The sequence below is a fragment of the Pleurodeles waltl genome, chromosome 9, assembly GCF_031143425.1.
Source record: "Pleurodeles waltl isolate 20211129_DDA chromosome 9, aPleWal1.hap1.20221129, whole genome shotgun sequence".
NCBI classification, from domain to species: domain Eukaryota; kingdom Metazoa; phylum Chordata; class Amphibia; order Caudata; family Salamandridae; genus Pleurodeles; species Pleurodeles waltl.
This window is the reverse complement of record NC_090448.1, coordinates 503,647,392-503,662,647: the sequence shown is the minus strand read 5'-3', so window position 1 is coordinate 503,662,647 and position 15,256 is coordinate 503,647,392. Positions and strand designations below refer to the sequence as shown.

At 42.8% G+C, this 15,256-nt stretch overlaps 1 protein-coding gene across 9 annotated transcripts in view; it reads left to right on the top strand.

Moving 5' to 3' along the window:
- The window catches only part of SYNE2 (spectrin repeat containing nuclear envelope protein 2), a 1,823,309-nt gene that overhangs the window by 95,092 nt on the left and 1,712,961 nt on the right, over positions 1–15,256 (top strand). For all 9 annotated transcript variants that reach the window (XM_069207355.1, XM_069207357.1, XM_069207362.1 and 6 more), the window contains exon 3: positions 4,307–4,368. In XM_069207355.1, the coding sequence (XP_069063456.1) occupies positions 4,307–4,368 (62 nt within the window). The remainder of the gene's footprint in view (positions 1–4,306; positions 4,369–15,256) is intronic.

Genomic DNA, 15,256 nt, shown 5'->3' with positions numbered 1-15,256 from the left:
AAGTGCTGGAACGCCCCACATCAAGACTTATCAATGCGGGTGAACACGGCAGGTCGTGACCCTTTGCGCTGAGTAAGCTGCAGCTCGAGTAGAAAATCTACTCAACCAGCAAAAAGAAGCAGGCACCGCCTACTGTTGTTTGCACTAATTTTACATTGTTAAGAAGCTCCTGGCTCTGAAAATCAGAATGAGCAGCTTGATGTGCCAATTCTACCCACTCACAGAAATCCACCTAATCTCGTGGAGTTTTTATGACTCCGTGGAACTCCGTAGATGAAACTCTGTGAGTTCCATTCACCACTAGTCAGTGCATACCTCGCTTGAGTGTAGTATCCTTCTGATTCTGTGCCTTTCACTGCTCAAGTAACCATATCATAAAACTGGGCAATTATTATGACTGTTAAATCGTTTACCAAGCATATTGGATCTGCCTTTTGCCATTTTGGGAACACCAAGCTAATGGATCAGATACCTAAATATAGTTTTAGATAGTCAAGAATGGCTTTGATCATCTTCTCAAGAGAAATTGCCAGTTTGTCTTCAACATAAAATATCAATGAGATATCACCTAGAACACTTCAACAAAACAAACTAATCTTTCTTCAGTTGTTAAGCAAACAGACCATGCCGAGAATGCTAGTCGATAAGAAACACATTCCCTGAAGTTGGAGTTAAGAAGTATTGCAAATGGGATGATAAAATCTGCCAGATTAACTGAACATTAGAGGTTTATGAATTTTAAGTACCCTATGAGCAAAGACACCAAAATCTCGTTTTTTTCCTTGTATTAGAGGCACAGTAATCAAATGGCCCCGTGCCATATGTGACGTATTGACCCACTTCAGTTTTTCTAGAATGGGAATTGAAAGTTTTAACATTGAACGTATGGGATGACAACTCCCAGGATCAGTACTTTGGGACTTAAGGACTGACTGTGTGACACATAAAATAGGTCACATTAAATCACTCATCACTAATCCCCGGAAGGGGTTTAGGGGGAATGCGGCCTGTAGCTTTCAGAGAGCACACCATTCTCAATTTAAATTGCATCCACACAAAAATAGGCTAAGAGAAATACATAGATGCAAAGTGCCTCCTCTGGTTTCTAGTATGGCACATAACATGGAGCATATTGGCAGCTAGGCAAATGATTACGCTGGGTTTTTAGGTCAAGTGCTCAAGCGCTGTGGCCTCTTCTAATCTATCTGTGTGCTTTTTACCACGCCCACTGCACGGCCATCACTATCACTTGTTCATGGTTTGCCTTTCAAAAATCCTTTGCTATCATTGGTAAATGCTTTATGTTTGTCCCTCCTTGGGGCAATTTTGTTACTGCCTTGGCCTTCGACCCTGCTACATGGATAATTACACTTTTGCCCATACTTTCACTGTAAGCAAACTTATTTTTCCAATTGTGTCTCTCCTCTGTGCTCATGCTCATGGCGGCCATGGCACTTTGAATCAGCCTCCTGATGTCAACTGTTTTACTTTTCATTTCAAATTATGTGGCAAGAAAAGTCCAGTTAGGAATTTACAATGCTAGTAGCTCTAACTCGAGCAAACGCAAGACCCATTGCATTGCCAATGCTTGGTTTTTATGGAAATTGTATTCAATTTGACCGATCAAACCAACCACAAAGATTGGGGAGGATTGAGTTTTCATGTCTAACTGACAGCACCTTACTGAACGTGCTGCTTTGATTTTGTGTTACCAGAAACTTTGTTGGTGTCTTTGAAACTTGCAGCCCACAGAACTACTGGTCTGCATTTGGGATTTGTTTCCTTGCGGTAAAAGGTTCTTTTGTTTACCATTTGAAAAGTTGTGCATCTTTCAAAGTCAGGTGGTACTTTACAATTTGAAAAGTTGTGCATATTTCAAAGTCACCTAACATGGTCAACCTCAACTACTTAGTTGCAAAATCATACTCTGCGTTAAATTACCAAAAACCCATTGCATTCTGGGAATTGTTGTTCTTTTTAACATTGTAGGCATGGGCCAAAATTCCCAAAATGGAAACTGCTTTGGCCTAATAGGCCAGGACTGGCTGAAAGTGTCATGCATGACTTGGTGCCTATTGACAGCTATGCAACTGAAAAACTTCAATTAAGGCAAAATGTTATGATATCTGGGCATGAGCTCCGTGAAAACGTAACTATATTAACTTCTTAAATTAAGGAAGACTTCATTGAAAATTGTTCAGTATTTACTGGTGAAATGAAGACTGCAGAAAGAAATGAAACCACTGTGCTATAGGGCCTTACTGAAAAGAAAGCACACACCTGGAATAACTGTTTGGTCTCAATGTTATTCAGAATATTCACGAAAGTCTGTGTTTTGCTCTGACTTCCAAAAATGTTTCCATCATACTGATTACTTTTCCCCAGGACCATTTTACCTGATTTGCACTGGTCAAATGTGCCTGATGAAAATCAAAGAGATGCATGTTTTTCCTCAAAACACGTAGTCCTGATTTGGTTGTTAGGCATTATTAGCGACTAATTAGGATTTATCCAAACCTCATGATGAGGACCAAATTATTTACAAAAAATTGTTACAAGAAAAATGAATATTGAAATAGCTACAACAAAAATGTTTACTACATTCATTATGGAGGTTCTCTGTTGCCTATCGGATGCAATTTGCTTTCCTTAACTCTGTGAAACATTAGCTTTTGCCTCAGCCTCAGTATTGACACTCAGAGGTACATCTAATAAGATTTTGTGCCCTGTTTGCACCCCAATATCTTTTGACCACTTTACTTTCAAATGCAAAATTTGTTTTGCGCTGGAAAATCACTTTAAAGTAACGCAAAGCAGCACATAACTCTGCTTTGCATTACTTAGCGCCAAGGGGAAAACCCCTATTTTCTTAAAAAGTAGACTTGGGGTTGCATAAAAAACATAGGCGGTCATTCTGACCCTGGCGGTTGAAAACCGCCAGGGCAGAGTGCCGCGGAAGCACCGCCAACAGGCTGGCGGTGCTTCATGGGCAATTCTGACCGCGGCGGTAAACCCGCGGTCAGAAAAGGGCAACCGGCGGTTTCCCGCCGGTTTACCCCTGCCCCAAAGAATCCTCCAAGGCGGGGCTGCTCGCAGCACCGCCATGGGGATTCCGACCCCCTTCCCGCCATCCTGGTCCTGGCGGTAAAAACCGCCAGGAACAGGATGGCGGGAACGGGTGTCATGGGGCCCCCTAACAGGGCCCCATAATGATTTTCAGTGTCTGCCTAGCAGACACTGAAAATCGCGACGGGTGCCACTGCACCCGTCGCACACCAGCAACTCCGCCGGCTCCATTCGGAGCCGGCTTCATCGTTGCTGGGGCTTTCCCGCTGGGCGGGCGGCCTTTTGGCGGTCGCCCGCCCGCCCAGCCGGAAAGTCAGAATGACCGCCGCGGTCATTTGACCAAGGTGCGGTCTTCTGGCGGTCTCCGCCCGGCGGGCGGCGCCCGCTGCCCACCGGGGTCGGAATGACCCCCATAATGTCCTATCATGGAGAAATGCTTTCATTCCTCTTTTTTTTAATCAACTTTGCATGTGTACAACAAACATAGAAAGTGGCAAACATTTTAAAGTTAGTCTAGGCACAATATTGTGTACTGGAAGGATACCCCTCCAGTCAGTACAAAACCTTGCTAGACTCAAGCAGACACCCATGCACTATGGTACAGAGGCGTGTGCGTGGCACACATGCAAACTTTGTGCCCTGGCGCTAGAGAGAGGGGAGGAGAGTGCCATATCTCTGTAAATATAAGCTCTCCTGCTCTCTCCTTGTCACACAGAGCTGCATTTTTGACTGCTGCTCTGCATGAGAATTTAGTAAATCTGGGCCCCAGTTGCTACAAATCCTACTTTCTTACCTACTGAGTGCAGTAACATGCTAATCCTGTTTTGTTTGAGTCTTTCATTGTAAACGATCTAATATAAGTGGATGATAATGAACTCTAACTAGGTCCACATATAGCATCCAGTATCCACATACAGCCTACATATGCGTTAAGTAATGTTTACCGACCAACACGTTACTGGGATATAAGCACTGAAATAAATGCTGTTTGCACAGAGAAAGAAGAAATTGCCAAGATGATCAGTTGTGTTTTTAAATCTATTTATGAAACTGAAACAAGTGTTGACATCAATTGCTTCTTCGTTAATGCAAGCTGCAGCGGTCTCTAAAACCTCATGACACGCTCCGTGTTCCACAAAAACCATAAATAAATAATAAGTAAATAAATAGCAGTATTGAGCTTTCCATTAAAGATGCAGTTTTTTTCAGCTGATTCATTATAATTCTCTTTTTTTTGCAGCTGAACAAGAAATGACTCAGAAGAGAACCTTCACTAACTGGGTTAATTCACAACTGTCTAAGGTAATAGTTCACTTATTAAACGTGTGTCTGCTGTGTAATAATAAGAGAAGATGCCTAATTTCTTCCTGCTATTTATAAAGGCACAACACCAACTGGAAATTAGCTCCCATAAGAGCACTCCCTTGTTTTATTAGATCCGAGTAGTACGCAAGACAGTTTAAGTCAGTCATACATGTCCTTGCGTGCGCAGAAGTGAAGCGTACATATGCAAAAGCTCATCCATGGTGCAATTTTTGTGTGGTAAAATGTAGCGCAAACAAGCATTCACTACTGTATCTTTTTTTTCTCAATAAATTAGGACGTTGGTATTATACCCTATAAATGCTTATGCTTGTCTCTAGGTTCTAAAGCATATTTTAAGGTGGGAAAAGAATGTTGCTTTTCTTCACATACACTTTCATCAGACACATTTTCTGGTTATTAGTTGGGGTTGCATTTAGATGCCATTCATTACGCCTGAGTGTATAGCACCTTAGTGAGTCCAATCTGCTTTCCATATATCCCTAAGAACGCAAGCCAGTCATTACAATGTCTGTAAGCCAATGTTGTATCAAAACTTGCTCTGAGGATTAAGTGAAAACAAATACATTTGCACCAAATGATCATGCATAAAAGAGAATTTTAAGAAGGTTGTTGGGGAAATGTTATTTTGCACTAATCTGTCAGTGCATAAGAGGTGCACAGCAACAAGGATCGAGGTGCATTTACATAATAAGGTCCCGAGTGACTTGTATTATTCATTAGCTTTCCAGCCTCTCCTTCTTCATTATTTTTACCCCAGTCTGTTTTCTCTTGTTTCCCAGTCTTGCTTCTGTTTATAAATTTTAATTTTCTTTCTGGGTCTCTGTTGTTCATTCTACTTGAACAGCTATTCATCCTAAGATATCCCCTCGTTTCACTGAAATGTATCCCTTCAATATCTTCCTCCTTACTGTGCTTTCTTCCCACTGTTGTTGACTTTAATTTGTCTTTCATAATGTTGTATCAATTACTATTGCTTTAGACTCCAGATAGCATGGAATAATAGTACACCAGCATTGTTACTTCTTGATGGTTGGTTATGCAGCTGTGTTGTAAAAGGAGCAAACCATTTTCACAATGCCATACCTAGTGCTACTTATGGTAGCTTATGTTGAAGTCTGAGGGCACATTTTCCATTCGTTGTGTGACATTCACATCACCTGTACATGTGAAGTAGTAGGGTGCCAACTGAAAGAAAGCCTAATTCACTCTGCCATTTGATCCCAATTAGAACATATGTTGCAAGGGTCTCCAAAGAGTAGCTAGTGAGCTACTAGTGGCTCTCGAGCTACCCATAAGTAGCTCTCTTGTGTGTAGCCCAGCCTACAAAAACTGAAAGGTTTATATTTAAAACAAACATGTAAACTTTTCTGAAGTGGTCAGTATTAAAATCCTAATACTATTTGTAGCTCTGGATGACTTTCATCAACATAAGTAGCTTTTACTACAAAAACAATTGGAGACCTGTGAACTATGTTCCATGAAGGGTGACGATCAGAGAGCAGGCTTGGTATAACTGCAGCCCTCCTTATCGTGCTCTGGCTACCCTCACCCCACTTCACCTTGTGTCCGTCTTACTACTACTGCCTTCTTAAACTGGTGGATGTTCATCATTTTCTTACTCAGTGTCCTTCATACTTGGTGTTTCCCACATGGACCGCTCGTGACCATATGAAGTGACCCTTTCAGTTGACTTCCTAGCAATGCAATCTCTTATCTCCATCCCTGTACTCACATATCTTTTTCACAATGTCTAGCTTGACCTGACCTGAAACTCACACTGCTTCTCTTTCTTTTACCTTCTTACATCAGCATTTCAGACATTCAGTACCCCATAGTTACTCCTTTCACCCACTCGAACCCCCTGGACTTTGGACTAAAATACCCTCATTTCCAATGTAGATTTCATTTAGCAGACCTTGTAGATCCTTGTTGGCGTAGTTTACCCAAATGCTGCCAATTGAGCAGTTTTCAAAAATACTGAAAACAATACGAAATTGTAATAGTAAATACCATTCAAGTGTAAAAGGCCTCTTATTAACGTATTTAATGTGATGCCATAGAGCAGACTTACATTTATCTCTCCCATTCAGAAGTTTTTAAATTTAAAGGTAGATGTTTCCTTGTTATGGAAGCTGAATTCATCATATACAGTGCAAAAACATTTGGTAATCCAAGCTGTTGTGCAAGGAAAATGTGGGGTCAGTAGGGTTCCATAATGGTTGTGATGCTGGGAGAAACATTACCTGTCCATGATTTTCATGGGTGTCCCATGTTTAGGTTCCCTACTAAGCTCACAGTTTGACTTTACTTGCTATATGCAAGAGTATTGACTGAATGTAGAAAAGGAACAGAAAATTGATGGTCGGTCAGTATGGTTTTCACAAGGATTTCAATTTCAGTGTTTAGGGAAAATTTAGAGCTCGGCAGTAAAGGAAAATGTTCCCATTTCTCAAGAGAGCACAAATTTTGAGCAGAATCTAGTGGTGGATTTTCTTCTACCCTACTATTTCGTGCCAGAGGACATTCCATCAGTGCATTCACTGCTGGATTTGGAGCCTACTCCAAAGACCTTAAGCTTCTTTGAATTTTTAAGGGTTCTCTCTCATCCAGGTCGGGATGCTTTTGAAACAAACGTTGTACCAGTGTTTTTGATTTTCCATTACGATCCCATTCTCTGCTTACCCTGGGGTACTGGTTTAGTTCTCCTCAGGCCCTTTCTTATCGGACTTCCCACTGGCCCTAACGCACCTCGAAATTCTGTTTCTTGTGGCACTGACTCAACCTTTGCCAATTGTGTAAAATGGTTTACACCACTGATATATACCAGAGTTTAATCTCACTTGCATGTATAAACAGCTATGAAAATGAGATCTGTAATAATAAGGCTTTCCCTGTTGAACACACTGTGGTGTTACAGGAGTGCCCCATTGTGTACCACATGGTTCTCAATTATGTCATAGTTCCTCAAAGTCAATAGCAGTAGCTGATGATTAATAATACTCCAGTCATATCCTTTAAGTTGTAATATTTGGAAAAGTCTAATTTCAGTCCCAGACACATATGGGCATAGTTATAAATGATGCATCAAAATGTAGTGGTCTACAAATTCAAAACCACTAAGCAAATAGAGGAGTAAGGGGCTGTTGCTGCAAATAATACTATGGGGTGCTCTTGTGAGAGCAATTTTCATGTCTTTGCCCAACGTCCAAATTGAAACCACACTGAATAGAATCCAGTATCTCATTACAATCAACTGATGTTGGAGGGAACACTTTCTTAAGGATTCTTGCTGAGAAAGCAGTTTTTGTAATTTAAATTTAAATGTTTCTATCTTGTAACTGTAATGTCTGAATTCTGTTCGGAACACAGCTGTGTGCCTCATATTTAACTCTATTGCTCTTCCTACAGCATCAAATCATGAAATCAATTATGAACCAGAAACTAACTACATTATCTTGCACCGCTTAGAATAAGTTGTCAGAATTATACTAAATAGGAGAAATCCTCTTAATCAGGGCTCAGAACCCAGTATTATGCTGTCCTAGTTCTTTGTAGATCACACAGAATAAAACCCATTCTTTCATTTGTGTCTAAAAACCTCTTCTTAACATCAAACCTGCTTCACGCTTTGGTTTGGAATAAAAAAACAGAACGTTTGAAAATGTTTAGAGAGTTTATTTACTTTAAACAAAAGTTGATATATATATAATTTCCCACTTTATCATTATATACAAATCCATGTAGTGCAATAACATCAGATAAAGGAGTGTGGGATAATGGGCAGTGCCACACCTTTGCAGAATCTCTACTTTTCCATTCTGATAGCTAGGAAATTTTACTTTACATGCAGAACTCAAGGCAAGAATCGTGCTTGCATAAAGTCCTCATACCACAGACAAAGTTTTTTTGTAAATTTCTTTGAAGTAGAAGTTATGAAAATAGTCTATCAAGAGTAAGTGTCTATTTTGAGCACTAGTTTGGAACCTCTGCCATACTCCAGTGTTCAATCACAGACTGTCCTAATCCTCTTTGAAACCAGACCTGCTCCAGATTCCGTTTCACGAATCATATACTAACTACTCTTGCAATGTGGTACTTATATGCTTTCACCGAGGTGAGAGCTGGAGAGCAGATCTTTAGTCAATCTAATTGTACGTTGAATTATACTATGAACGATTTCCCTGAGCTCATTTTCAATCTTTTCTCCCCTGTTCCATCATTGTGGAGGGCGAGATGAGACTGTCAGGTAGAGTATCTTCCACGTACCTGCTATTATGTACTAGACAGGCATTGAACTCTCTTGGATTTATCGTTATAGTTTTTACTTACCCATACATCTCAATGCTGCACATATAGAAATGATCAATCGAGAGGCAGAAGTACATCTACTATGACTCCTAATACTTTCCCAACACATTTTCAGTGTATCTGTACTGTGGCACACAATTCATTCATAAACACAGGTGGTAGTAAGGAGCATAGAAGCAGCAGCAGTGATCAACAGAACAGCAGAAACTACCATACAGTACACAACACTCAAGCCTGACATCTCTTCTGACTGTTCAGAACCTCACACTTTTGTTCCAGTTTGACCAGGTTATTAATTGCACAGTTCCCTTTTCCTCAGGCCTTTTCAGTATCCTAACCCTGACTAATCAGCTGTCATATTGCAGACGTGATCACCAGTCACCAACACTTGTAAATCTGTAGAACATGATTTTTTCAGAACTGACATTTTCTCATCCGCCAATCTGCAGTTCCAGTTCTGATAGTTTTTTGTTCAAAGTCTGAGTGGAGATCATTTATAATGCCCTGTCATCCTGTGAAAAACTGACTTATCACAAAAATGATAACTGCTCTTGGTTCAAGAGAGGAGCACGTGCATGTACTACCCTAGGGCTGATATTGCGCTTTCCTCAAAAGCGCTCCCTCATGCTTGCAGACATCCACTCAGAGATTCACAATGAGAGTGGGGTCTAAACCTCTTTAGTACAGGTGTTGCTTTCCAATGTCTAAGGCGGGACCCACTCATGATTATTTTGTGTTTTTTTTTTTTTTAGCATCAACTAACATGTTTATCTGTAACCTTTATTGCATAATTAATAAAAATGATTTCAGTCAGCAATATACCTACAATGGTAAAAATGGTAAGCCAGAAATGGCCAACAGGGTTTCTAACTCACACAGAGTAAAACAATGGGACCTAGCTGAGGTATTAGAAGCTCACTTAAATACGGATGTGTGTTTCATCACGGGGGTGAATACATGAACTGTCTTCTCAAACACCATGCTGTCCATAATGTTCTGCATCTAGGCTTTGTGTAAGAGTAGCATTAACAAAGTTGTTTAATCAAAAGCTAAATAACTCTCTCAGTTTTCATAATTTGTTAGCACATGCTTTAAAAGGGGTTTCATTTTTAATGAGAATTTTGCTACACATGCCTTTTGCTGAGGTGTCAGTCATTTGTGGCAAAATAGGATAGCTTGTCGGCATGATCTGATGCTGTTTGAGATGAACATATTTTTGAGGTACAGTTTACGCCAGGGTGACAGTGCAGGGCATATGCACAGGAGATGTAAGGAGTCTTCCTGATGGTATGCACATAGCCTGAGTTTCCTGTTTTGTGAGGGTTTGATCCATTTTGGAACCGCATCCAGTGAGGGGAGCAGACCAAACCTAGCGTGCAGCACCTTTATTTTTTTAAATTTATTTAGTGTTTCTCCCAGGTATGGATGTGCTGTCGGCGCCTTGTACGTGTTGATAGTCACCCATGAGTGGGAGTGTGACGTGAACTTGTCTTTGTCCTTACTCCACAATAGCTGTTTGATTTGCTTATTTATTATTTGCTTAAATGATTTATGCGGTAAGGTCTTTTGCCACAGCTTTTCACCCTGTAGTTGCTTGATTGCTAAGGTGATTTTGTCAGACCATGGATTTGAGTCATCCGGTGAGTTCAGGCCTGTTTCCTTCCAGATTAATGCTTTAAGTGTGTTTGGGGGTGCCTGTCTTTATAGAGAGCCATATTTGAGGATTGCTCCGTTCTGTACCAAGGCTTGGTCTTGAAGCCCAAATTCCAGTCTGATTTGTGCCGGTGAAGAACTGTGTGGTAGACGGAAAAGAAATCGGAAAACTTTACTGGGTGATGTTCAAGAAATCATTAAACTTGCTGGGATAAATTTCTAAACCGTATGTCAGGGAGGGCAGGAACTTTGCCTTGATCACTGTGGGGAACAGGCTCCAGGTTGGAATTTGCAAATTTGTTGATAGAATTTGAAGGGCTGCAAGTTGCGATGCCACTCTGGCTTTCAAGGTGTTTAGATGCAAGCAGTGAGACCACTGTTCCTGTAACCAGACTCCCAGATATTTGTAGCTGCTACTTCTGCCCACTGGCTGGTTTTCACAGAAACACTGCTTTTTCTTTATTACATGCTTGCCAAAGATGACTACCTTGGTTTTTTCCTGTTTTAACAGCAGCTTGTTGGATTTGCAATACTGTTCTAGGCTACTTAGCAATTTTTGCAGCCCTGTGCCTGAAAGGTTCAAGAGGACAATTTCATCTGCATATAGAAGTGCTGTTAGAAGTTGGTGGCCCAATTTGGGGGGACTGGAACTGGCAGATTTTAGATGTGCACACAGATCTGCAAGGTATAGATTGAATAACATCGGGGCTAGAACATAGCCTTGCTTTACTCCTCTTCCTATCAGAATGTTTGCATGCACTCTTCCATTGCTGCCAACTTTTACCCTAGCCCAGTTGATAGAATACAAAAGCTGAATTCCTTTTAGCAAGTTTGGCGGAATATTGAGATCCACAAATCTTTTCCACAATCTCTGTCGTTCCACAGTCGAAAGCTTTAGAAACGTCCACAAAGCAGGTGTACAAGGTCATTTTCTTTTTTGTGTACTTTTCCGCCAACATTGCTAGTGCTACCAAGTTGTCAGAGATGCTTGATAAGGGGTGGAAACCTGTTTGGTTCAGTGGAATTAGATTCAGTTTAGTTGCCCAGTCTTTTATTTCCACTAACAGGCACTCCGTGAATATTTTTGCATCAGTGTTGAGGAGAGTGATCAATATGATAGCTGGTGGGGTTTCCCATAGAGGCCTTTCTTATAGATTGTATAGGGAATTACCCCTTTCCAGGTATCAGGGATTTTATTTTCTGTGACATAGGAGGTGAACAAATTACTAAATTGGTTGGAACAAAATTCCAGATTGTGTTTAAAGACCCCCATGGGGAGGTTGTTGGTTCTGCAGTGTCTAAGGTGTACTTCGAAGGATAGGCGATACTTGTAAAGAAATGGCTCCCTGTTGCAGTTACCCCCCACTTTTTGCCTGATACTGATGCTGACTTGACTGAGAAGAGTGCTGGGACCCTGCTAACCAGGCCCCAGCACCAGTGTTCCTTCACCTAAAATGTACCATTGTATCCACAATTGGCACACCCTGGCATTCAGATAAGTCCCTTGTAACTGGTACTTCTAGTACCAAGGGCCCTGATGCCAAGGAAGGTCTCTAAGGCTGCAGCATGTCTTATGCCACCCTAGAGACCCCTCACTCAGCACAGACACACTGCTTACAAGCCTGTGGGTGCTAGTGAGAACAAAATGAGTAAGTCGACATGGCACTCCCCTCAGGGTGCCATGCCAGCCTCTCACTGCCTATGCAGTATAGGTAAGACACCCCTCTAGCAGGCCTTACAGCCCTAAGGCAGGGTGCACTATACCATAGGTGAGGGTACCAGTGCATGAGCATGGTACCCCTACAGTGTCTAAACAAAACCTTAGACATTGTAAGTGCAGGGTAGCCATAAGAGTATATGGTCTGGGAGTTTGTCAAACACGAACTCCACAGCACCATAATGGCTACACTGAAAACTGGGAAGTTTGGTATCAAACTTCTCAGCACAATAAATGCACACTGATGCCAGTGTACATTTTATTGTAAAATACACCCCAGAGGGCACCTTAGAGGTGCCCCCTGAAACTTAACCGACTATCTGTGTAGGCTGACTAGTTCTAGCAGCCTGCCACAAACCGAGACATGTTGCTGGCCCCATGGGGAGAGTGCCTTTGTCACTCTGAGGCCAGTAACAAAGCCTGCACTGGGTGGAGATGCTAACACCTCCCCCAGGCAGGAGTTGTCACACCTGGCGGTGAGCCTCAAAGGCTCACCTCCTTTGTGCCAACCCAGCAGGACACTCCAGCTAGTGGAGTTGCCCGCCCCCTCCGGCCAGGCCCCACTTTTGGCGGCAAGGCCGGAGAAAATAATGAGAAAAACAAGGAGGAGTCACTGGCCAGTCAGGACAGCCCCTAAGGTGTCCTGAGCTGAAGTGACTCTAACTTTTAGAAATCCTCCATCTTGCAGATGGAGGATTCCCCCAATAGGGTTAGGATTGTGACCCCCTCCCCTTGGGAGGAGGCACAAAGAGGGTGTACCCACCCTCAGGGCTAGTAGCCATTGGCTACTAACCCCCCAGACCTAAACACGCCCTTAAATTTAGTATTTAAGGGCTACCCTGAACCCTAGAAAATCAGATTCCTGCAACTACAAGAAGAAGGACTGCCTAGCTGAAAACCCCTGCAGAGGAAGACCAGAAGACGACAACTGCCTTGGCTCCAGAAACTCACCGGCCTGTCTCCTGCCTTCCAAAGATCCTGCTCCAGCGACGCCTTCCAAAGGGACCAGCGACCTCGACATCCTCTGAGGACTGCCCCTGCTTCGAAAAGACAAGAAACTCCCGAGGACAGCGGACCTGCTCCAAGAAAAGCTGCAACTTTGTTTCCAGCAACTTTAAAGAACCCTGCAAGCTCCCCGCAAGAAGCGTGAGACTTGCAACACTGCACCCGGCGACCCCGACTCGGCTGGTGGAGATCCGACACCTCAGGAGGGACCCCAGGACTACTCTGATACTGTGAGTACCAAAACCTGTCCCCCCTGAGCCCCCACAGCGCCGCCTGCAGAGGGAATCCCGAGGCTTCCCCTGACCGCGACTCTCTGAAACCTAAGTCCCGACACCTGGGAGAGACCCTGCACCCGCAGCCCCCAGGACCTGAAGGACCGGACTTTCACTGGAGGAGTGACCCCCAGGAGTCCCTCTCCCTTGCCCAAGTGGAGGTTTCCCCGAGGAACCCCCCCCTTGCCTGCCTGCAGCGCTGAAGAGATCCCGAGATCTCTCATAGACTAACATTGCGAACCCGACGCTTGTTTCTACACTGCACCCGGCCGCCCCGCGCTGCTGAGGGTGAAATTTCTGTGTGGACTTGTGTCCCCCCCGGTGCCCTACAAAACCCCCCTGGTCTGCCCTCCGAAGACGCGGGTACTTACCTGCAAGCAGACCGGACCCGGGGCACCCCCTTCTCTCCATTCTAGCCTATGTGTTTTGGGCACCACTTTGAACTCTGCACCTGACCGGCCCTGAGCTGCTGGTGTGGTGACTTTGGGGTTGCTCTGAACCCCCAACGGTGGGCTACCTTGGACCAAGAACTAAGCCCTGTAAGTGTCTTACTTACCTGGTTAACCTAACAAATACTTACCTCCCCTAGGAACTGTGAAAATTGCACTGTGTCCACTTTTAAAACAGCTATTTGTGAATAACTTGAAAAGTATACATGCAATTTTGATGATTTGAAGTTCCTAAAGTACTTACCTGCAATACCTTTCGAATGAGATATTACATGTAGAATTTGAACCTGTGGTTCTTAAAATAAACTAAGAAAAGATATTTTTCTATATAAAAACCTATTGGCTGGATTTGTCTCTGAGTGTGTGTACCTCATTTATTGTCTATGTGTATGTACAACAAATGCTTAACACTACTCCTTGGATAAGCCTACTGCTCGACCACACTACCACAAAATAGAGCATTAGTATTATCTATTTTTACCACTATTTTACCTCTAAGGGGAACCCTTGGACTCTGTGCATGCTATTCCTTACTTTGAAATAGCACATACAGAGCCAACTTCCTACATTGGTGGATCAGCGGTGGGGTACAAGACTTTGCATTTGCTGGACTACTCAGCCAATACCTGATCACACGACAAATTCCAAAATTGTCATTAGAAATTCATTTTTGCAATTTGAAATTTTTCTAAATTCTTAAAAGTCCTGCTAGGGCCTTGTGTGTTAAGTCCCTGTTTAGCATTGTCTTTTAGAGTTTAAAAGGTTGTTAAAGGTTTGAAATTAGATTCTAGAAACAGTTTTAGATTCTTTAAAAAGTCTTCCAACTTTTAGCAAAATAATGTCTGATACAGAGATGAATGTGGTGGAACTCGACACCACACCTTACCTCCATCTTAAGATGAGGGAGCTAAGGTCTCTCTGTAATATAAAGAAAATAACCATTGGCTCCAGACCTACCAAAATTCAGCTCCAGGAGTTGTTGGCAGAGTTTGAAAAAGCCAACCCCTCTGAGGATGACTTCACAGAGGAAGAAATTAGTGACTTGGAGGGCAATTCCCCCCTTCCAGTCCTAAATAGGGAGACCAGGGCCTCTCAAGCCCTGTCTCCAAAAAGGATAGTCAGAAATGTTGCTTCCCTCACAGGAGGGTCCAGCATTTCTGAAATCACTGAGGATGCTCTCAGTGAGGATGACCCCCTGTTAGCCAGGATGGTCAAAAGATTGGCTTTGGAAAAGCAGCTCCTAGCCATAGAAAGGGAAAGAAAAGAGATGGGCCTAGGTCCCATCAACGGTGGCAGCAACTTAAATAGGGTCAGAGATTCTCCTGACATCCTAAAAATCCCCAAAGGGATTGTAACAAAATATGAAGATGGTGATGACATCACCAAATGGTTCACAGCTTTTGAGAGGGCTTGTGTAACCAGAAAAGTGAACAGATCTCACTGGGGTGCTCTCCTTTGGG